Genomic DNA, 23,965 nt, shown 5'->3' with positions numbered 1-23,965 from the left:
TTTAGGAAAGTGGGATGTCTTATGACTCCCAGTAGCTCTCCCCGTGTAGCAGAGCCCCACATGGCTGGAGCAGATGTTTTCCTCCCAGGGGTTATCCATGAGTGAGTGCACTGTGTGCTCTCCAGTGGGAATGCTCTCCTCTGTGGATCAGGACCCCGCACATGATGGGAAAAAGGGGCCAAGGGAAAGCAGGGAGCAGGGATTTGCCCCAAGATGCATCACCACAACCTGGCCCAGCACTGCCACAGTGCCAGAGACCCCAGGCACAGCAACACCGGCAGGGTCGCCACGGGGGAATGGTGCATGGGCTGTGAGCAGGACCAGGATGGGAACGGGTCTGGGTTTTGAGTGGATTAGGGTTTTCAGTGGGGTCTGGCCATGAGTGGGCCTGGGCTGTGAGTGGGTCTGGACTGTGGGTGTGTTCCAGCTGTGTGACCAGGCTGTGAGTGGGTCTGGTAATGAGTGTGACCAGACTGTGAGTGTGACCAGGCTCTGAGTGGGTCTGGTAACGAGTGGGTCAGGACTATGAGTGTGACCAGGCTGTGAGTGGGTTTGGACTGTGGGTGTGTTCCGGCTGTGAGTGGGTCTGGTAATGAGTGGGTCAGGGCTATGAGTGTGACCAGGCTGTGGGTGGGTCCAGACTGTGAGTGACCGTGCGTTATGAGCGGGCACGGGCTGTGTAAGGTGTGTGTGGGCTCTGAGCGGGCCTGGTCCATGACTGAGTCCACTCTTATGTGCCAGTCCAGCCTGCGGCTGTGCTTGGGCTGGGGGAGCGTCCACGCCCTGAGTGTATCCATGCTGCCAATGGCTCCTGGGCCATGAGCGGGACCAGGCTGTGAGCGTGCGTGGCCTGCGGGTGCGTCCCTGCCCTGCGTGGGCCCATGCCTGGCGCTGTCCCGCAGCTCCATCCCGAGGGCCGCCGGTCCCACGGCGCCTCCCGGGCCCCCCCCCCCCGCTCCCCTCAGCGCGGCCGCGCCCTCCGCGGCCCACCCGGGCCGGGCTCCGGTGAATCAGCACAGGCGGGGCCCAGGGGGGGCGAGGGGACGGTGCCTTGGCGCGGGGCACGACGGGAGGTGTAGTCCTAGAGGGCAGGGCCGAGCTGCACCAACCCAAGTACGGCTTCCGCACCTGAGGACTTCATCTCCCGTCGTGTCCCGCGAGCGGGGAGGGTGGGCGGGGCAGCGGGGAAGGGGCGGGGCGGGGCGGGGCGCGCGCAGGGGGGTTGTGGTGGCCCGCGGCGCGCGCACAGCACCGGGCGCAGCCGCCGCCGCCGCCTCAGCCGCAGCAGCGCCGAGACCGCCGCGCCCTCCTCGTCCTCCTCTTCCTCCTCTCCTTCCTCCTCCTCCTCCTCCCGGAGCCCGCAGCCTCCTCGCCCCTCTTCCCCCCCGGACCCCGCGAAGATGGTGGACCGCGAGCAGCTGGTGCAGAAGGCCCGGCTGGCCGAGCAAGCCGAGCGATACGACGACATGGCGGCCGCCATGAAGAACGTGAGTCGCGTCCCGCGGCCGTCGCGCTCCCCACATACACACACCCCCTCCTCCTCCACCTCCTGCCCCGCCGGGGCCGCCCTCCCCTGGCCCTTCCGGCGTGTTCCCCGCGGTGGGTGGTGGGCTCGGCCGGGGGGGGCCGCGGGGGTGTGAGGGCCCCGGTCCCTCGCCCTCCAACATCCCCATCTGAGTCTCGTTCCCGCCGCTTTTCCCGATCCAGGGTTACTTTGCTTTTTCCAAATCCCCATCCCCTGCCCTAGAGCCCCCCCACGCATCCCGTCCCCTGCTATAGGGCCCCCACCCGGCCCCACGCATCCTGCTCGTCTGTCCTAGAGCCCCCTCCCCACATCTTTCTCCTGTTCTGGGGCTCGCATCCAGCCCCGCACATTGCTCTCTCCTGCCCTAAACCCCCCACCGCATCTCCTCCCTTATTCCGGGGCCCCCACCCAGTCGCACACATCCCCCCTCTCTGCTCTAGAGCCGCCCCCCAATCCTGCTCTAAACCCCTGCGCTTTGCCCTGCTGCCCCCACCCAGCCCCACGCATCCCCCTGCCCTAGGGCACCCCCTCATCCTCTCCTCTGCCTTAAAACACGTTGCCTCCGCAGCCCCCTACATCACCTTCCAGCCGCATTTCTTCTCTCCCCCCACCCCAGGGCCCCCTGCCTGCTCCGCGCATCCCCAGCGTGGCGGGGCAGAGGAGCCAGCCCGGGGCTGCGGTGCTCCCCGGGGGGGTCTCACCGGCTCGGGGCCCCGTGGGGCGAGGCACGGGGGGGATCCGTGTGGGGGGGTTGCATGCGCACCTCTCCCCGCTGCCGAAATACCTCGCCGTGCATCCCTTCCCACGCGTGGTCGCCGGGGCTGGTGTGTGTGTGTGCCCCTGACCCCAAAGATCGGGAGCCCTTTCACTGTCAAAGCTCTTATTTTTACTGCTCTTGGTTGGAGATTTATGAATTGAGTCATGTTGTATTCATTTCACGCTCTTAAAATAAAGACTCTGCATATAGCAGGCTGATCTGATTTGTGACACTGAACGCTCCCCTTCAATACTGACATTTTGACAATATAAGAAGGGAAAAAAAAAACATATCTCTGATCTGATCTTGCAAACAAAGCAATCGTGGGAGGCAGGATCAAGTCATTCCAGAAGATTCTGCATTTGTCATATTGCAGAGAGGCTAGACTGGGTGGAGGGAGGGAGGGGGTGCTTTAAAGGGGAAAACTGTTCTTTATGTTTGTCTTCTTAGTCAGGTCTGAACCTTTGCTGGGAGCCGGGGTGTCCTCCCCGGCTGATGAAAAGTGAATGCCGATCTGGGAATGTCGCAGTCTGCCGTGGGTGCAGCTCTGTTTGCCCATATTGCACCATTTTGTCAATAACCTTGCATTTATCAAACAGACAAAACTGTCACAGCCCGAGCCCGGGGAGGGAGGAGATGCCTTATCAAGGAATGAAATACGGATAATCGGAACGAGATATTATCACATTAAACCAGCCGGGCTGTCCCTCTGCTGCGCTGTGGCTTTTATACCATTTTCTGATAGCGGCATCTATTCATTTTAAAGCAAAGCCTGCTGCGTGAGCAGATCCTACAGCTCATTTCCTACGGATAATACAGCCGCCGTCACAAAGCCAGCAGGGATGTGCCTGGGACTCGCAGCCGTGTTGCACTGTGAATTTCTCTTAGTCTGCTTCCCCGGGCTGGGTGCTTGAACCCCAGGTGTTGTTAAGAGCTCATATATGTAATTTTTTTTTCCTTCCAAGCCCTTGCGGGCCCTGGTGAAACAGTAACCGGGCTAACGCCTCTTATCAGCTGCCGCGTAGTTTGGCCGTAAGGAAACGCTCCCCAGCGGGAGCGCTGCCGCCTCCCTTCAGCAGCAAACAAAAGGCAGAGCTTTGTTCTTCCTTTCTGCACCGCGCTGCCCCAGCTCCGGCACGGCCGGTCCGGTGGCCGCGGGCATGTCACAGCCGTGTCACGGCCGGTTCTCCCCGTGCGCTGCCCAGCCCCCAGCCCCGGTTGTGCGGGAGGCTGATGACCTCGCACTCATTTCCGTAGCAACGCCTAGTGATGTCATATGCCATGGTCCAAGCTGCAATGCACCCAGGCGGTAGCAGAGAGCATGCGGGCTGCGCCTAGCGAAGGTGATGCAGAGCCATCCTGCCCTCCAAACCTGGCCCTCCCTAGCACCCTGCTGAGAAATGCTGGATGGTTCTCCTTTCAAACCTGCCGTGGCAATGGTGGGCAGAAAAGAGGCTCGTTTTCCTGCGGCTTCATCTCACCGCTGCATTTTGGTGGCTGCCTCACGTGGGGCAGCTGGGTGGGTTGTTCAGCCTCAGCCCTGTCTGCTTGGGAACCTGTGCTGAACGGCTGTGTTAATGGTTTAAAATGGAAATGGTGTGCAGGGGTTCTTGCTGTCTGCTGATTCATCCAGTGATGGCTGGGTTCGCAATGGTTTCTCAGAAATAATATTTATATATAATAACTTCTAGCTCTTCCTTCTCACAAGTGCTAGCTACCGGAGCCCCTAACTGCTACCTGCAATTATGTTGCTGTTGCAGGAGCAAGATTGCTCTTTCAGCTCCCAAAAGGGGCAGGGTTTTACTGGGAGGATGTCTGAAAACACTGCGGATGGTCCCCTCGCTTACCAGAGGGAGCAGAAGGTGATGCCACACCCAGGAAGGGTGCAGGGCTGGGCCCATCGATCCAGGGTATGTGTTCATGACCTTGGTCATGTTCCTTGTCACCTCAGCGCTGTCTGGGGATGCCATCGGGGGACAGGAAAGCTTTCTTCTGGTCCCCGGGGTGATCCGTGGTCAGATGTTGGCCTTGGCCTTCCTTGCTGGCGTTTCACTTCCCACAGTGCTGGTGGCTGGAGCAGGATGCATTTTTGTCTGGTTCAGCTTCAGGAAGAGCTTTACTGTCCGAGCCCATGCCAGGGCTGGGGATCGATATCCATTAGCTGGGGAGAGCGGTGCTGCTGGAGGCTTTCCGGAGGTGGGAGCCCTGCCAAGCCCCTGCCCAGGGAGCAGAGCACGTGCCTCCCACAGACCTTTTGTTGAGGGGATGTGCAGGTGAATGAACAACATGATTGCAATAACTCATGCAGGAAATAAGTCGTCTTTTAAAAGTGTGTGGGGAGAATTACTGCACTGCACCTATTGACGGTGTAGGTGTGGGGCTGTCCCCTGTGTGGGGACCACCTGACTGCTTGACTTTGGGGGCCCAACCTCTACAGCAGCCTGTGCTGTATGCGAGGACCAACAAGTGTGGGTGTGGAGGGGGGAATGTTGGAGATGCTGGAAAGCAGATGGCTCCAAGCCTTAGACACCACAACTTGGTGCAGTAAATGGCCATTGTGGGTGGAGGAGGAGCGTGAGGATGGGGAATTTTGCAGGCCTTCCCTGGCACTGGGCGTGTGGGCTTCTCCCGTGATGGTCACCAGCTGGGCAGGTTATCATCCCCCACATCCAGTATATCAGTGCTGATAGCAAGGCTTCACACAGACAGCAGGCTCACCCTTGGAAAAAAGGGGTAGTAACACAAATCCATCCTGTCTGGAGAGTCCACAGGAGGCAGAGCAGGGATGATTAGCTGCTTTCTGCTCACAGTGTACACAGACAAAAGGGTGGTATGGATAGGCTTCTCCAGGAGGAGTGCTGGGCAGGCCATCTGTGATGGTGGGAGGGGAGCAAGGAGTGTGAGCTGCTGTAGTAGCACTTCCCAGGGGGGCTGGGGATGGCTTTGGAGGAGCCATTCCCAGTGCCGACGTGGCTGGTGCAGTCATTAGCTGTTGGCACCTAATGGCAGCATTGATGCTCGTGTGCAGGCAGCTTGAATGCTGCCCAGCCTCGAGGTGCCTCCAGACCGCTGGCGGACTGCTGTGGTGCTAGGGGCTGGAGACAGCCTGACTGGTGAGCAGGGCTTCCTTCCTGGAGGTCCATGGGGTCAGGACAGGATGGTGGCTGTCAGGAGCTGCTGTCCTTCTGTCCTTGTTCACAGTGTGGGGCTGTTTCTGTGTGACTCAGCCTTGGAACCTTGTAGCAGTAGCCCGAGTCACATCTACACCTAAGCCACAGATATAGGTAGCAATGTGCCCTGTATGTGACTGCAGTGGGCACTGCTCACAGTAATTCACCAGTCTTCAGCAGATCGAGCTCTTAAAAATTCCTCTGTGAGTTCTTATTGAGTCCACTTAGAAAGAGTCACTGTCTTACAATGACAATGCTGGGTTTCTTAGTTGGCCAAGTTGTAGCAGCCAAGGTGGATTTGACCCAAAATAGCTCTTCTTGAAATAAACAAAAATGATATTGGGACTGTGATGGAGAATATAGCAGCTGAATTATACCTGGGGGCATAGAAACAGTAAAACTTGGGCAAGGGTTTTCCATGAACCATTTCCATGAACCCATCTCTTGGATGATGTCTAACCATGAAAGTGCAAAAGGATTGGTGTGAGTTGCCTTGATTTATTAAATTTTATTTCAACCACCTTTATTTGCTGCTGCTTTTGTAAAAACGTGGCTGTTTCACAAGAGATTCAATTGTTTTAGTACACCAAATAAGCTTTATGTCAGTGGATAAGCCCTATCTGCCCCAGCTGTGTTCACCAGCTGATCTCAGCGTTGCTCTCTGGAATAAACTCTTTGGACACTGATGATGTGTACTTGGGCTTGCAGGAATACTCAGGAACAGCAATTTAGGGACAACTACGGAACTTCAGCTCCAGAAATGTTTTGTGGATTGAAAGCTCCAGCATCTAGGGGCGTATGCACTGTTCTTGGCAAGTGGATCATGTCTTTGGCATCCTCTTAGTGGTTCCATGGATGTTCTGGACAGTGCTTTCCAGAGGGTTATCCACATAACTGAGGTGTATCCCTCTGCCTCCTGCAGCTGGGGTTTGGTTTCTGATCTGGGAGATGAAAAACATGGTTCTTCCTCAGCTTCTACAGCTGGTAGAATTAAGATTTTCCTTAATTTGAGGTTCCCCGCCATCCTTTTTCCTCTTCTTCGTGTCTTTGCCTGTGTTACTGAACCACTTTTCTTGTGCCTGGCCCAGCAGCATTAGTGCTGCTCTGGGGCATGCTCACCTTGGCTTTCCAAGTAGGAATAAGCAGCCTCAGCTTTGCTAAGCTTAAGATCAGGGAGGTAGAGTAAAAGTGACCTGATGGTCCCCATCAGCCTATGGGGGACCCTGGGTTTTGTTCCCAGGCTGGTGAGTGACCCCAAGGTCACAATCCTAAGGACAAGGATTTTTCAGGGTCTGATATTTCTACTACCTTTGCAGACTCGTAGCGTAGAAGTGGATCTACTAGCTGTTGCTGCTGAGGACAGAAGGAGAAGCATGTCTCAGGGTGCAGCTGATGGAGCAGGGGCTCGGGAGGAGAGTGGTAGCCATGACCCAACATCTGGAGAAACCTCCATGGATGGTGACACAGCTGGCAGGGCCTAATGCACCAACTCTATGATTGAGCTTCTATTTGGAGCGGCTTCATGCCAAGTAAACCATGCACAGAAGTTGTGTGCAAGGGTTACATATTTAGGAAAAATAAAGAATCCAGGCTTTTGTGTGTCCCAACTGCTAGTGCCTGAGTAATCAGCTGCTTTTTGGGAGGTGGCTTTGTCTGAGCTCAGACGTGTCCTTGGATATGGAGCACTGCTGAACTTGTTGGTGCTGCTTTTTCCTTGGCAGAGGTGAGTGGTGTGCTGGGAGCTCAATTCCAGTCTGGCAGGGAAGAGCCATGAGGATTGTCAGACTAGTTCAGACCGGAGCTGGCTGCTTGGTGTCCCAGCTGAACACCAGGCTGCTCAGAGGCAGGTTCAGGGAAAGAGGCATTGGAAAATGCCTCCAGTCTGACCTGAAGGTGCTTTTCCTCAGACAGGTCAGTGCCTCAGGCATTTAGGACTCTGCCTTATGCTTTTCTGCCCTGTTCAGCCTCCTGAGCTGCCAGTGAATGCATATTAGAATAACTGCAGTACAAAGCACAGTGGAACAGGATTTGCCTGGCTTCCCAAGCGTTCCTCCATTGACAGTCCTGATAAGATCCAGGCATCATCTTCCACCTCGCCGTGGCAAAGCTGTGATGCAGGGCTGAAGTGGTCTCTGGGCAGCTGCTGCACCCTCAACGCTTCCAGGCATTCTTCTACGCTTCTGTGGCTCGTGACAGATTCTTCCAAAGCTGATACTGTGAGGAATATTTTTGAGTCGACTGGTTTGGAGCCAGCTTAGACCTTCTTTCCTTCGCTGGTCGAGTCTTTGTCTTTTCCTTCTGGAAAGCTGAAAGCTTTCAGCAACTTCTCTTTACTGGAAAGGTAACAAACCTAACCGGTCCTTAGCTGTAGTCTTGCTCCCCAGTGTTAGATTCATGTGACTGCAGAGAAATGGCAACTGCCATTCCTGGAAAATGACAACTGCCTTGTCTGGGAAGCAAAAACTGAGTGAAAACACAAGTATTGACTTGATTTGACTTAGTGATGGACACTGCTGGGCAGCGTTAGCCTGGAAACCAGCTAAAACAAGGGGAAGTAGCCATGGATTGGTCACTCTGCTGCATTTTGGGTGGCTTTGTCTTTCAGCCTCTGAAACCTTTGGCTTGACTTGAAGAAGCTGTCCAGATAAATGGTGGTGGCCGGTTTTATGCTGGTGGCATTGAGATAAAATGTTCGGCCATGGCTGCTGGCTGCCAGGCTCTGCCTGTGCTTCTGTCAGTGCAGCTTTCGGTCCATGAAGAGAGGGGAACTCTTCTCTCTCCATGGAAATGAAATGGCTTTGTGGGAATGTTTTTCCCCTGGCTGCTTGATCTAATGACAAACCCTAAAATGAAGGAAGATGGGGACAAATTTACTTTCATTCTGCTGTTTATTTCTTTTTTAAGGTAAGAGGCCTGACTTTTTGCTCCAGAATCCAAATGTCAAGATGTGGGATTCCCACCCATGGGAATCTGTGTGGGGAACGTGCCTGGGGTAGGAGCTCAGCAGTGGGATGGCTTTGTCCATCTTTTCTGAGTGCACAATAACAGTGAGGCTGGGCTGCTGCATCCTTCTGGTCCCTCCTGTGGGCTGGGAGCTGCTAGGGCAGGTAAATCATAAGGGTTGATCTTCACCCATGAGTCTCATGCTGGTTGCACTGCTGGTTATCTTGGTATAGTCTGGAAAAGCTCAGAAATGATAAATTCTGGAAAATTGAGCTGAAATGATGAGGCAGCAGTTCTTGGGCTGCAAGAAACACTGACAAGACTGTCTCTCAAAAGCAAAGCCTTCATGTAGCAGGCAGAACAAAAGCCTTTGTCTGCCTGTTTAAGGGCAAACTTCCCCCAGGTTCAGGTTTTTCTGCACTAACCCAGATTTAGTCACATCTCGGACGTGACCCAGTACATGCTCAATTAGATATCAAACAAACCTGATTTTTGGCCCCAAGCAAGTGATCTAGTGACCAGAGGCAGTGCATTAGTTAATGGCAGTAGGAGAGTAACAAGAGAACATGTCACTGATGATGGCGTGAGATTCCCTTAAAGTGATCCCCAGATTAGGGATTAGAGTACTTAATGTTTTTCTTCTATAAAGGAGATGTTGGAATTGAGTCCCTCTATGGGTGTTTGAGGCAGCTGCGCTTGGACGAGCACAAGTCTGCAGGGATTCCAAGTGCAAACCATTCCTTAATTGTTTGCAAATTCCCTCTGATCTCGCTAGATGGGCTGGCTTGCTTGGGAGGCGTCTTTGCTTACGTACCAAGCAAAGCTACTTGGCGTGTCAGTGTGCTTCTGACTCCTCTCTAAGATGGTTTCAGCAAGGCTCTAGAAAAACACCAGCGAGAAGTCTCAGTGCTAACGAGGCTGCTGATGGACACGTTGTTTGGACAGTTGTGCTCAGCAGTGTAAAGTTTATTAATAGTAGGTGGAGAAGCTGTTGCTGTGCCATGTGCTAACAGACACGCTCGGCTATTGCTGTAGGAGATCTCTACTTGTAAAAGGCTGATGCTTGGTGTTCAGCAGTGAATGAGAACTTGGGGGAGATTAACAGCCTTTGATTTACACCCAGCTGGGGCAGGCGTTGGAGCTTTGCCTGTTTATGCTGTTGGGCTTTGTTACATGGGATGAATATTTCATTACCTACAAGTTGGGAGCTCGGCTTCTTGCATTGGGTGGTGTCAAGATGATGTTAGCACCTGAGGGGTTCTGTCACCTGTCATGAGCTGGGATCAAATCTGTGGTGGGAGTCCCTTGGGCTTCAGAAGAGGCTGGGAGGAGATGGCTGGAGCTGGGTGAAGGAAGTTAAACAGTTGGATCTAGGGTAGTAAAGTGACTCTCCTTGTAATTTAAAATGGGTTGCAGTGCTCCAGAAAGCGGCCAGAGCAAAAACTTGACTTTCTTCTGTTCTGTGAGTTCATTTGAGAAATTAAATAAAATTGCCTTTGCTAGAGATGTGTAAGATCAAGCCTGAAATCCCCAAACCAGTGGGAAGGTAAAGTAGATCTTGAGGGATAATCACCTTACCCACTGATGCAGAAATTAAACCTATAGTGGGGCTGGCATGCAGGAATCCACCTGGGTGTTCTGGGAAGTCTCTTGCTTAATCTGATAAAACATGTTTGAGACACCAAGGAACTGCTGATCTGCAGACCAAGAGACCTAGAGCAAAAATCTTGTGAACTGCTTTTTTTTTTTAATATTTCCAGAATCTTACCTTGATGTGCAACAACCAGGTGTTTCCAAAGTGTTTGAGGGAGTGACATGGAGTGGCTAAAAACATGCCTGCTCACTGCGGGGAGTTTGGTATGGCTGCAGCTTCTCCCATTTCACCCTTTGGAGCAGTAGCTTGCAGCTGCCATGGCAGCAGTGGCTCTGCCATGCCAAAGGAAGCCATGCCAGCAGAGAGGAATTGCCCAGTTCATCCTGCTCCAGCAGACCTGGGAACAGGCTCTGCCAGCAACTAGAACCTGCTCTCACCCTTAGGGTGGCCTGCCCATGGCACATCATGTCTTCTCTCTCCACTTGGCTCAACTAGGTAGAGGTCATGGGCACAGGCGTTTTTTGAGCCCCTGATTAAGGACAAGCCCTGGCACTTGATGCTCTGAGGAGGATTTGATGATCTGGTGGCAGGATTCTTACTGCCTGGCAGTGGGGCTGGAGGTGAGCAGGAAAGCACTAACATCTGAGCCAGATTAGTACCCTTGGAAGCTGTGAGGTAAATCTTTAAGCAGCTAATGCTCCCAGCAGCACTAAACACCCTCCCCACATGAAACTTGGTGCATTTATCTAGAGACTCCCTGAAATCTGTCTAGGTTGGGTTTACCATGAATTGGAGAGAAAAGAACTATCTTCCTCTACGTGAGCCAAGTCTTAAGACTCTAGAACTGTCCAGTGGCCATCCTGTGGATGGCTGCTCCAGCTCAAAAGCCTATGAGTCGATGGAATCTTCTGAGGAATAATGCTTAAACAGAAATTGAAAAGCCCCAAGTCTTTAAACTTGTACAGAAATGCTTCTGAGGAAAGAGCTGCAGTTACTCTTGAAGAGCTCTTCAGCTCTCACCTGGAAAAGCTTAATGCATCCCAGAAGAGCCTATATCAACCATGAATTGTCATTTTCCTTCCAAAAGGATCAGCGGATGAACCGTGAGCTCCTGAAGCTCGCTGTGAGCTCCGGGGGCACATCTGAGCTCTCACAGCAGCGGCACGCTGTGGCACTGGTCTTCCACGTGCTTAGCAGAGAGCTTGGAGAACAGGCCTGTCAGCAGGGAGCAGAGCGGATAATCCGAGGCAGCAGAGCTCCCCAAGCCCTTGGGTGATGGAGAATGGTGCTGAGGATCTTGGGCTGCTGCTGCTGAGGCGCCCACAGAACACGGCAGTGGGCAGATGATGCTGCCAGCCTGCCATGTCCCGGGGAAGGAATAGCTTGGCATCCCTTCTGTCGCTTTGTAGTTAGCAGGCAAAGGTGCTGGTATCCCATCTGCCAGAGACGGTGTGATGAGCCCTGAGTGGCAGTCCCCTGAAATGCTGGGACTGATGTGGTTGGACTGCTGCTCTCTCCATCTGGTGGCTGGAAGGCACTAGGCCAACAGAAGTGGATCATTTTTACCAAGAGTTTTTAATAATTATAAAGAAGGTAGTGGCAGCAAGACACTGAGACAAGTTGTCCTACGGCCAGTTTTCATCTTGTTTAGTAGCCTGTCAGTAAGGCTAATGGGAATCAGGGTGTTAATAAGGAAAACAAGGAAATTTGGGCATAATTCCTCCCTGGCTCAAAAAGCACATGCTGGTTAGAGGAGCAGCTCCCTGTGACAGGACTGCAGTGCTAACTCAGAAATGGTCTGTAGCTCCTTGAACATTTGTTTGTAGAACACTTGAACATACACAAAACTGGGAGGCCGGGGGTTTTTCCTTCCAGTTGGTTACTGGGATGTGTCTGGGCTGCTCTCTGTCTACAGTAGCCATGGCAGGCAGATGCTGCCTTGTGTTTGCCTTATCTCAAGCTGCAGAAGAAGTTGGAGACACAAATCGATGGCACCCAGGTGTTCTGTAGTGGAAATAAAACCCAGAGTCGTTAGACCGAGTGCTGGGACTGCAGTGCTGCAGATAAGGGCTGGTACACAAAATGCTGCTGCCAGACACTGAGTGGAGCAGCTCAGGGCTCTGCTGCTCTTGGTTTTCTCACCTTGGCTCCCTTCAACCTTTCCACGTGCAAGAATGACCCAAGTAGCTGAAATTTGCTTTTTCTCTAACTGAAACCCATGATGGCCACACTGAAACTGGAGTAGGAGGTCTGCAGGCTCCGAGGACGGATCAAACCTGAATGCAGTGCGATCACACATAGTTATTAAGCTACAAAGGCCAATGAAATAAATGAGCTCTTGGTTTCCACATCTCTGAGTTTGAAGACTTTGTCTTGGGTGGTTCAAAGTTGCCTTAAGTAATAAAGGCTGCAGGGTGGGATGAAAGCTGCTGTTAAGTGTAGGAACATGCAGAAATCCTAATTGGTGTCTGGAGCGCCTGAGTAGCCTCTGAGATGCAGTTGGGCTACAAGCAATAAACAGTTCTCTGCAGACACTGGTCCTTGAGGCACTGGGAGCAATTTGAAATATAATGGCAGAACCATCCCATGTGCCCTCAGCTGCTGTCCTGTGATGTGAACTGGCCCTGCCAGCTTAGAAAACGGGAACTAGCAGGTGATTATTCATACTGAAACAGGCAAAGGAGAAGGCAGTGGGGAACTTGTGTCTGCCCACAGCTTGCGTGTGCTTTTTTTTTCGGTCGTCTGGGATAAGGGGAAGGGTTTGACCTGCAGCCCAAACCCCCCTGGCCATGCTGAGTTAAAACATGAGCAGAGGACAGCGGAAGGGGTCAGCAAGCAGAGAAACAGTTAAGGTGTGGCTTCCACTTAGGAAGTGTGACATGGGGGCGAAGGCAAGGCAACAGGGAAAAGAACCCAAATCAATCTGGTAACATTTTAGATTTAGGTCTGGTTTAACACACGCCTACTTCGCCAAAGTAGGACAGTGCTTATGAAAAGCATCTTTCCCACTGCTGCCATGGAGTTGTAGGACAGCTCGCTCTGGTGCCTGGGGAGAAGCTGTTCTTGGTGAGGTTGTGTGACATCAAGTCGTGACTCTCACTGCTGGGTAATGGTGACAATTTCATGTGCTTGAGGGCAGCCATTTCTTCAAGTTAGGGCTATCTGGGGACAGAAAAAAAAACAGGCAATGTGTGAGTCATGACCTTCCAAAATGACAGCACTTGGGCTGCTGAAGGTGGTCTTGTCACAATCATTAAGGTTGGAAAAGACCTTCAAGGCTACAGAGTCCAACCTTTAGCCAGTCACCACCTTGTCTACCAGACCAGAGCACTTAGTGCCATGTCCAGTTATATCTTGGATACTTCCAGGGGTGGGGGCTCCACCAACTCCCCTTGTGATGCATGGCAACCCTTTCTGTGAAGAAATTCTTCCTGAACCTCTCCTGGCACAGCCTGGAGCTGTGTCCTCTTGTCCCTGCACATGGGTGGTGGGATCCCAGCATGAGACAGCAGCTGGAGATGGGGGAAGGTGGCATGTCTGCAGGTACTGTGACCTTTTTCATCTGCCTGAGCCTGCAGGGGTTGTGTGCTGGTTGCTCCCCTTGCCAGTGGCTACAGACCAAGAACGAATTTCAGTGTGTGGACTTGGTCAGAACATTGTTTCAAAAGCACATTTGCCTTTCAAAAAATAAAGCAGAGAAGAGGACCTTCAGGCCGGAGCTCAGACTAACGAGCTGCATGTGAAGGAAAACAAGGCATTTTTGTAGGGTTTGTGTGGAGAGATAACAAACTTAATTACATGGTGCAGAAGCTGTAGATAGAACAGGAAGCACTAGTGCTGAAGGGGAGATGGATGTTGTGTATCCTGGTGGGAGAGGAGCTCTGGTGATCTTTAAAAGCTGTTCTCAGTGAACAGTTTGAAGTTCTCATGGCTGTTTCTGTCTCTCCAGGAAAGCTTCACTCATTTGTAGCTGTCTGATGTCTTGAAGGACTCAGATTCTCTTTTAGGCAATAAGAAGAGCAAGTGTTGATGTTTATAACATGGGTTAAACTGTCAGATGTTGATGATATTCCCCAGGGAAGCATCTCTGGGTCCTCTCAGCTTGCCAGTGCTGTCTGCTTTAAGATAAGGCATCAAAGCCAGGCAGAAGCTGTAAATGGGTGGGCACTTAATTATCAAACTAAGTGAAAAGTGTGCAAGGATAAACAGGTAGAACTAAGTCCTGTGATGGATTTTCACTGCAGTCACTTAACGGGACCTCAAAAGCATTTCCTGATGTATACTCAAACCTACTCATGCAAGGTGAGAAGTGGAGGATGGGAATCCTGGAATAAGCCCATAATCAACCTGACTTGCTGTCCTCTGGGAGCAAACCTTCCCCGTGGGTCTCACCAAAGCCTCTTAATCGGGATAATTCCAGAAATAAGGTGCTGTAGAACCAACCCTTGGGCTTTTGGAGTTTACATACCTTGACATTAGGGGCAGGCAAAGCTTTGCTTGCTCCCTGGGTTCTCCTCGTGAGACTGAACCTTGCCTGGCTGCAATGCGATCCTCGGGCATGCCGGGAGCCTGCCGTGTTTTGGGCAGGGTGCTGAGTCAGAGCTCCAGCTGTAGTGGTGAAATCAGAAAAACCTTCTCAGAGATGATGCCGCCTCTGCAGTGCTTTGTTGCAAATCAGAGGGCTTGGATCTATACAAACCTCTGGTCTCCCAAGCAGTGTAAACCAGAAACTTCCAGTCATTTTTGTCCAACGGGAACTCACGGAGTTTCTCTGTGGCTTAAGGGCACTTGAGTCTTGGTGGTGCAGACACTGTGCCATCAGAGAACTGGTGAGACTGGAACTGGCAGCTTGGTGATGGAACGTGCCTCCCAGCCAGAGCCTGGCAGCATGAACTGCTCCATGCCAAGCTCCCTGCACTCCCTGCTTAGGTGTCCTTGTGCAGTCTGCTCCTGGCAGGTGTGTTCTTCTTTTTTTTTTTTTTTTTTTTCCTCCAGAATAGCTAAAATAATTTCCTCTATCAAGTTCCCAACATGTGGATCAGCTCCTTGTCCTTGGCTGTTTATGCCACATCCAGGACTTGACACCATTTTGGACTCATGCATCTCCTGCCCCTCTCCCCATTCTCCATGGTCACCGGAGTGAGACGAGGCTGGACGGTTACTGAGATTTGCAGAGTAAATTCTGCTGTTCTCTGCTGGCAGCCAGGGAAGTAAAACTCCAAACTGACCGAGCTTCCCAAAGAGCAGGTACACACCAGCCAGGGGCTGATGGCTTTGTGCTCCTGCCAAGCCCTCCTAATGCCAAATTAAGGTTTTCCTTTGGCTTTTTGAAGTCTCTGACTCCATGCAACAGTGCTGGAAACGGCATCAGGGGACCTAATCTGGGTAGTGCCCTTCTTCAGGGAGAAGGTTCCGCCCTTCCATAATGTGACTGCTGCAGTGTGATCCAGGCCTGATGCAGGATATTGCCTTATTTGATGTTATATCAGAGGCATTTGGTGCAGTGCTACAAACTCAGTATGTCAGAACCTGCTGTTTAGCCTGTGGCTTGATTGAACTCACTTTGTTTCGGTATCCTGCAGTGTAAGAAAAAAAAAAAAAATCATCATTTGTTTGGCCAGCACAGGCTACAGAGAAGGCACAGTCCCAGGTGCATGTGAGAGGCTGGTGCAGAGGTGCTGGAGTGGTTTCTGCTGGAGATGGGCACTGGTGCAGTGCAGTGGGAAGAGCAGGGCTGACAGTGACTGCACAGTCTGGGGTGTGGAAGGGGCTGTGGCTGGAAATGCCAGCGCAGGTGAGCAGGCAGCTGGGGCAGACCAAGGGCAGGGATGTCCTCAAAGGCAGCTGAACCTGGGATCAGGTCCATCTTTTCCACCTTTTTCTGACTCTGGTAAGGCAGCTCAGTGTATCCTGCTGCTTGATACCTTGCGTCCTGGCCATCTTGCATTTTCTTCCTGCTGGGAATGCAAGTGCCAGATGGTTTTCTGTTCTTCCTCCCTCAGCTCAACTGGGAACTGAAATCTGTGGGACTACAGCCTCTTCCCTCTCCTGGTGCTGTGGACCGTGGTGCTTGTCCCCACCCATGTCACATCTTGGCCATGTCTTTGCAGTGCTCCTTCCTGGGAGTCTGGGTCCTGCTAGAAAGCAGTGACATGGTTAACAAGGCTCCCTTCCTGCTTTTACAAATTCCCTGTGAGCTCCCTGGGGGAATCTGCTGTCTCCACAGGTGTACCTTCCATCTGTCAGCCAGTTTGTTGAAAGGATTTTGACAGGCAACTTTCCTCCATAATCTTTAATAGCTTTGAATTTAAAATGTTTATGGTAAAGCTAATCCCACGAAACTCCCTGTAGTTTTAATAAATCTGTCCTCCAGCAAGGCTCTTCTGGTGAGAGGAGGTAAAATCTACTTCTTCCTGCAGTGATAAGTATCTGCAGACGTGACTGTGGGGCACCTGCTTGGTCCTCACTTCAAAACTGGTGTCTCTTCTCAGGGAGCACCTTGCTAAAAGCAGAATTCCATGTGGTGATCAATCTCCACAACCCCCGTCAGGACAGAAAACTCTTGGAATCAGTGAGTCTCTTGTATGGCTGTTGATGTTGGACACTCCGTTTACAGCTGGAAGAGAATTACTGAGGCTGGGATTTCTGGATGTTTCTAGTTTCAAATCCCTCACTCAAAACAGGGCAGCTTGGGTGGGACAAGCCCCCCGGCAACCCAATGGAGTCCTCGGTATCTCTGAGGACAGAGAACCCATAAGCTCTGGGGCAGGGGGACGCCTTGGCTGTGCTCCCAAAGGCATCTTTATCTCACAGAATCGTTACAGTGTGTTTGTGCAGGTGTCACTGAGAGGGGAGAATGAAAGGAGACATTCTGTAAAAGTGCAGAGTAGAGAGCTCAGCACAGCAGGCAGGCAACGTCTCGCCACGGGTATTTGGGCACATTGTGGTTGTGCCCTGCCTGGCCCCGCTGCAGGAAGCAGGATATCACAGGGATCCAGGGCCCTGTGGTTAAACAGTCACCGTTGTCCTGGCTAGGAGAGGGCTGTGAGGGTTGGCCTGGCACTGGGAGCTGCCGGATGGCCCGGGCAGTGCTGCCCTGCTTACCTTGGGCGGGAGCACTGGGAGCTGCCCTGGCATCCTGCTCTGTGCTCTTTGCCCTGTGCCGCTGGCAGCCGCTGATAGTCCCAGGAGATCCTGCCCTCATTAATGTGACACCCATTTCCCTGCTCCCCTGTCTCTTACCCTGCAGCAGGAGCAGTTGTGCTGGTTTGCACAGGAAGACTCTCTTCCGTATGGAAAAGGGGTGTCTGCTGTGCCTCTGCCAGGCTCTAGAGCGTCCTGTGGAGCCGCACACCCACACAGCAGCGGGGCTGGGAGTGGAGGGTCTGCTTGCTGCCTCTGCCTTGAGGGAAAGGGCTGGAGGGGCTCTGATCAGAGACTGCTTGCTGTGGGGGAAACAGCCTTAGCTGTAGCCTGGTTTTGGGAGGAGACATTAGCCAGAGCGTGGCTGAAGAGCTGCAGGAGGAGTGGATGTGCTGGAATGTGCGGGTCAATATGGTCTGAGCAACTGTGAGTCATTCTGGGCCATTCAAATGAGGTCCTGGGCTGAGCCTTTGGCCTCCTGATCCCCATCATAAATACGGTTATCTGGGCCCAGAGCAAACCTTGTCCTTACAGATCCTTGTGAAAGTGACTCAGTGTTTGCAGAAGCCTTTCACATCCAAACCATTACCTAATCCTTTACTGCCGTGAGGTGGCTCACAGGTTCCTGCTCTGCTGGCCTGATTCCCGGGTGGCTGTGCCCAGGATGTGGATGTGGGGTAGGGGCGTGTCCTGGGGGAAAGGAGACAGTGGCCACGCCAGGCTTGAAGTGCCCCTTGGCAGCTGTAACCGCCCCAGGGGAGCAGCTGTGTGTGTGCGGCTGCCTCGTGGTGTCCTGACTGCTCCAGGGGCTTCTCCTGCCCCTGGGGCTGGGAAGTTGGTGCAGTCTTGGCCAAAGGTGCTGCCCAGGTGGCTCCAGCCAGCCATGGTGTTGTGGGAGCTGGAAAGGGATTACTGTGATACCAAGTGATGTTTCCCGAGTGACTGAGCTTGTCCTCTCCGTAATCCCTGTGTGGTTTTTGCGGTGCATGAGGCAGGTGACGCTGTTAACATCAGTGAGGAAAATCCAGTGTGGGGGATTTCCCCCTCACCATGTGAGCTTTTAAGTCCTCATCTGTGCAGGTACCTGAGGCAGTTGTATTTGTACCATCTTAGAGATTCTTTGGGTGTGTCTGAAGCGTGCCCCACGCTCGTGGGAAGCAGAAAAGATGAGCACCCTGTAGCTGTGGTGGTGTTAATCCATGCAGGTAGCTCATAACCCTGGACCATCTCCTCCCTCTTGCTCTGACTCCTCCCCTGCATCATCAAGCCCAGCTCTCATCCTACAGGTGAAAGGCATCTCTTTCCTAGAAGATTTTTCTCGTTCTGGAAGATGTTGATCTCTCAAACCCAACTCCTCTTGTTGTGGGTCTGGACCACAGCACAATTTCCCAGCTGGCTCCTGCTGGGATGGGAGCAGAGACAGAGCTGGATGGCAGAGCAGGACTTTGCGAGCCGACTGCCTCCTCCTGCCTCTCTCTAGAGATGTACAGGAGCACCCAAAGGTGTGGTGAGAGTGTCAAACAGCTGGGGCTTAACCCAAATGTCTCTTTTCTCTCCCCCTCTCTCCATGCAGGTGACGGAGCTGAACGAGCCCCTGTCCAACGAAGAGAGGAACCTGTTGTCCGTCGCCTACAAGAACGTGGTGGGGGCGCGGCGCTCGTCCTGGCGAGTCATCAGCAGCATCGAGCAGAAGACCTCTGCCGATGGGAACGAGAAGAAGATCGAGATGGTCCGTGCCTACCGCGAGAAGATCGAGAAGGAGTTGGAAGCGGTGTGCCAGGATGTGCTGAGCCTGCTGGACAACTACCTGATCAAGAACTGCAGCGAGACGCAGTACGAGAGCAAAGTCTTCTACCTGAAGATGAAAGGGGACTATTACCGCTACCTGGCCGAGGTGGCCACCGGGGAGAAGAGGGCGACCGTGGTGGAGTCCTCGGAGAAGGCCTATAGCGAAGCCCACGAGATCAGCAAGGAGCACATGCAGCCCACCCACCCCATCCGGCTCGGGCTGGCGCTTAACTACTCGGTTTTCTACTACGAGATCCAGAACGCGCCGGAGCAGGCCTGCCACCTGGCCAAGACGGCCTTCGACGACGCCATTGCCGAGCTGGACACCCTCAACGAGGACTCCTACAAGGACTCAACGCTCATCATGCAGCTCCTCCGCGACAACCTAACGCTCTGGACGAGCGATCAGCAAGACGACGACGGCGGAGAAGGCAACAACTAGACCCCCCCGATGGACTGGCAGCCGCACGCTGATGCTAACTACTGCAGTCTTTATTTTTTTCCCACGAGTGGGGGGGGGTCCGGGGTGGGGGAGGGAAAGGGAGGGGACACCTTCCCAGGGAGGCCCCCCACAACCTGTCTTTGATTGCCTCGTTGACATTTTTGCCAAAACACCACTAGTGGAAGTCAGGCTGGCTGTGCTGGTATGGAATAGCAGCCTCACTGGCATATGGACTGTTCTGTAGATTATTAATACAAGTGGAGCTGTCTTTAATTTAACTTTATTGCTAGAAATAAAAAAAAAAAAAAAAAAAAAGGGTTTTAAGACGATTTTGCGTGGATGGAATGGCCCTCGTTTTTAAGGAAAGCAATGCAAAAACATTTAAAAAAAAAAAAAGAGAAGGGAGTTCTGTGGTTCCAGTAAGGCTTCGAGCGTTTGTTTCCGCAGCCCAGGTGCCGTGTGCCCGCACCACGTCGCGGGGCCTCTCTCTGCAGCGCTCTGCCTGCCAGGGTGCAGCTGCAAATCCCCAAATTGAGAAGGAATTAAAAACAAAACCAACAAAACTAAAGAATTTGGGGCTCGCGAAGCCCTGGGATTTAGGCCATCCAATCTTTTTTTTTTTCTTTTTTTTTTTTCCTTTTTTTTTTTTTTCCTTTTTCTTTTTTTTTTTTTTTCCTCGGTTGAGATATTTATTAGGGTAGCTTACAGTATTAACAGTAAATTGCAGTTTACAGTATTTCTACATTACAGCCATATGACATCAAGCCTTTGATTGTCTGTTTTTCTTTCTTTTGCTAGTTCTTTTGGCTTGCCTTCCTGAGCAGTCCTCGCCTGTGGACTGGCTTTAGCTATTCTGTGTCGCCCAAGGCAAGAAGACCGCCCGCCTGAGGAACATCAAAGCTGCTCTAGTTTTTTGGTCAACAGCTTAACAGGTGCTTGGCTAGCGGCTGTTTCAACTATTTTAAGTCCACAGCAAAAGGTTTAAGAACTTAATTAGACAAAGGGGGAAGTGTTTAAACTTAAAAATGCCACTTAAATAAAAAAAAAAACAATAAAAAAAAATTTAAAAAAAAAAGAGCATTCAGGTCTGTATGTCATGTACTGTGTTTGGTATTTCAAAAGACCATCCTGATTTAAGGTGCCACAGCTGCTTCCTCAGGGATTGCACTGCCATTTCACTCTGCCTGACTTTCTCCCACTGTACCATGAGGTTTGTCAGCAGATCTCCGGCACCCAGGGCTCCCTTGTTTGTCACCAGGGAAGCCGGGTGTGTTTTCCTTTCTCCTGGGGAAGCTTGTGGTGTAATGAGTGAACTTCAGGAGCTTAGACGCTAATTTGGTAGAGAAATTCCTCAAGGGAAGAGCTACAATCATAGACATTTCTATCCACCATCGGGAGCCCAGGAACTTAGTTCTCTTCTTAGCAAAATCTTTTCCGAGTCTGTCTGATCCGGCCCGGGGCGGGAGTCGGGGCATCTGAGTTGCTTAGCAGGTAATACTTACCCCATTTTGAGTCAATTTAGCTTTAATTTTGATTTTTTTTTTTTTTTCCCCATGGTTGTTGGAGGTTCACTGCTGTTCTCTGGCTCGCGGAGCGCTGCGTCCTGCAGCGCTTCCCCCAGCGCCGCGCAGTGAGGAGAAACCGCGCTCGTGCTTTAATTCCTTGTTGCGCTCCTGACGCCGATTTTGGGCCCAGGCTTTCCCTGTCCCTAGCGAGAGCCGGCGCCTTGCGAGGCGAACGCGGCCCCTGGCTCCCGTCCTGGGGATGGACGCGGCCCCGGCTGCCCCGCTGCCCGGGAGCGTTTTCTTCTGCCCGGGGTTCCCCTGCTCCGAGCGTCCCCCAGGGAATTCGGGGCGCAGCATCCCGCGGCCAGGGGCGTGCGGTGCCGCTGCGGGCCGGGACCAGGAGGTGCTGTAGGCTCCTCACCTCCCTCTCACTGACTCCCGCGTCCCGTGAGTAGTGTTGTCCCAGCTGTATCATTTGGAAGTGATTTACTGGAATTACAAAACCTATCTTTTTTTTTTTTTCCCTTCTTTTTTGTTTTTTTTTTGTTTGGTTGGGTTTTTTTTTGTTTGTTTTTTTTTTTTCTCTCCAGATAATTGCTACTCTTTTTGGCTTTTTGCTCTGGCTGCTTTAGGAAACTTACGCAGGAGAGATGGCACAAGAGGGCTAAAAACGGAGTGGGGGTCACGGACTTGATTTTTAAGCAGCTTGAATGGTTTCTTTCATTTTTTAAGAGATGCACTTGCCTATGATACTGTCTCTCCAGTGAAATGATTACTGCTCCATTACTCTATTGATACAATATTGTGCATGCTAGTGTCGTATTTCTATACAGTAGCTTGAAATTTATTAACTTATACTGTAGATGTTATGTATTCCTATGACAAAATAGTCTTCAAATTTTTTTTTAAAGTTTTTTAATTTATTTTTCTTTCCTCTTTTTTTTTTTTTTTCGGGGGTAAAGTTTGCTCTACCAAATAGTGATCGTAACAAACTGATCTGTTATGGATGTTGCTATAGTGACATGCAATTATATATGATTTTGTTTTTAAAAAGGAAAAAAAAAAAAAAGCAAAAGAAAACACCAGTGTTAGCTTAATCTTAATGTCTGGTGTTCGTCATGGTGAAATTATAACTATTACAGTGTAGGAGAACAATGACTGTGTTCTTTGAATGAGCCTTTGTTTGTGCTTTTTGTCATGTTATGCAGTGAACTATTTTTAAGGTCTAATCAGTGATTATTTTTCCAACTCCGTGTTTCTGTAAGGAATTATTTCACACACGGACCATTCTTAGCAGTTTTTCCTCAGTGATGGAATATCATGAATGTGAGTCATTATGTAGCCGTCGTACATTGAGCAAATAAACTTACAGATCTGACGTCAGCGCTGCTTAATTGTTATCGCCTGTCTCGACTTTCTGGGGGGCTCCGTGGGACCGGGGAGGGGAAACTCGGGGTTCTGCTCCTGGGGCCGCCTCCCTTCCGCTGCCGCTGAGGATCCGCGTCCCTGCGGCTTCACCAGGCTCCTCCCCGGGCAGAGGCGAGTGTCCTGCGGGGCCCTGGAGAGGCTCCCGTGGGTGCTTCCCCACCTCCGTCCCTCCCCACCTCCCTCGTTCGGCGGTGGTTTTCCGCTCGCCGCCACACGCTCGGTGACTCACGCTGTAAAAATACTGCCCCCCACCCCTCCCTCCCCGGGAAGCTGTAAACGAGAAATGATAAACTATAAACCATAAACAGAAAATGCGCCTTGACTCACGCGCCCTGCGAGGGATCGGGGGGCTGCAGGAGCGGCACCCCCGGGACGGGGCTGGGGGCTCGCCGAGCACCCCCCCGCACACAGAGGGACACCCCGGGCCCATCCCGCCCCACAGCCCCCGGCTCCGGGGCTTTTAGGGAAGGGAAAGTCACAGGAGAGGGGAGGGGGCCGGGGGGCTCCTCGGGGGCTCCTTCCCTTGGAGTCACGCTTGGGCTGGAAAAGCCTCACGCACACACGGGGACCCCCCAAGCACAGGCGGGACCCCCGGCAGCAGGGATTGATCCCCGGTATCTGCCGGAGACCGGCCAAACTCATCCCACTGTGGGCACAGGGGTGGGGGGCAGGAGCCCAGGGGCACGTGGAGCACCCCGAGCTCCCAGAGGAGCCTCGCAGCTGCAGGATTCCTCCCGGGTCACCGTCTGCCAGCGGGATGACTCAGGGGGGATTAGTGGGATTTGACGGAGCAGGGAACATCGGGGGAACATCGAAGCCGTGGGCCTGACCTCGGCCATGTAGGGCCAGTCCTGCCCTGAGAGCCGGGGGCACGGAGGGCACGGGGGACACGAGGCCAGCCGGGGCCAAATGGCACCGGGACCTCGCCCCAGACCCTCTACAGCCCCCCGGGGAGGCTGCAGCCCCTGAGCTGGACCCCCAACCCAGCCCCTCAGACAGTGGGGTGGAAGGAAGGGGGAGCACTGGGGGCTGCACTGCCGGGGTGGGCTCTCGCCCATGGAGCCCCTGTTTGCCCTCTGACCCGAAGGAGCGGGGGGTGTGTGTGTGTACTTGCTTTTCAGGGATGCAGCATCCCAGGATGGTGACACTGGGGGGTGCAGACCCCAAATATTCTGCATGGGCATGCAGAGACTCTGGGTGTGGGAGAGCAGGGATGGGGAGACTCGCTGTGCTGGGATCTGGGATTGGAGGCACTGGAGATGTAGGAGACCCAGATTGTGGAAGACTGGGATGCTGAGCCAGGGATGTTGGAGAGCTGCCATGTGAACACCAGAGATGCTGGAGATGTGGGACGTAAAGCCCCCAGAATGCTGGAGGTGGATGCAGAGAGCTGAGATGTAGGAGAGCCAGGTGTGGGATATCCAGGACAGGGAGACTCAGGGTGCAAAGGGCTGGGACATTGACCCCAGCACTGAGCCCAGGTTGTGAAGAGTTTGGGATGAGAACACCTGGGATGTGGAGCCCTGGGTTACGGACCCCAGGTGCCGGGCAGGGTTCAGGGGCGCTCCCGCTGCCCCTCTGGCCCCAGGCAGCCCCGTCCCGGTGCTCTGCTCCCGCTGCAGCTCCCGGCACAGCCGTGGTGCCGGGGGCGGACAAGGCACAAGGACAGG

The 23,965-nt window shown here is 52.7% G+C and overlaps 1 protein-coding gene across 1 annotated transcript; it reads left to right on the top strand.

The window, feature by feature from the left end:
* The first annotated feature begins 1,221 nt into the window (after positions 1-1,221).
* Positions 1,222-22,250, top strand: YWHAG (tyrosine 3-monooxygenase/tryptophan 5-monooxygenase activation protein gamma). Its single transcript, XM_040082315.2, has 2 exons — positions 1,222-1,487; positions 18,706-22,250. Exons 1-2 carry the CDS (start codon positions 1,401-1,403, stop codon positions 19,360-19,362), a joined length of 744 nt encoding a protein of 247 aa, XP_039938249.1. The 5' UTR covers positions 1,222-1,400; the 3' UTR covers positions 19,363-22,250.
* The last annotated feature ends 1,715 nt before the right edge of the window (positions 22,251-23,965 follow it).

This window comes from Hirundo rustica, chromosome 19 (assembly GCF_015227805.2).
Source record: "Hirundo rustica isolate bHirRus1 chromosome 19, bHirRus1.pri.v3, whole genome shotgun sequence".
In the NCBI taxonomy this organism is placed as follows: Eukaryota; Metazoa; Chordata; class Aves; order Passeriformes; family Hirundinidae; genus Hirundo; species Hirundo rustica.
This window is presented reverse-complemented; position numbering and strand designations above follow the sequence as displayed.

Bases quoted from the DNA above. Each gene is read 5' to 3' on its own strand.
- YWHAG (XM_040082315.2), top strand. From the start codon at position 1,401: ATGGTGGACCGCGAGCAGCTGGTGCAGAAGGCCCGGCTGGCCGAGCAA. The intron at 1,488-18,705 runs GTGAGTCGCGTC...CTCTCCATGCAG, and splicing joins TGGCGGCCGCCATGAAGAAC to GTGACGGAGCTGAACGAGCC.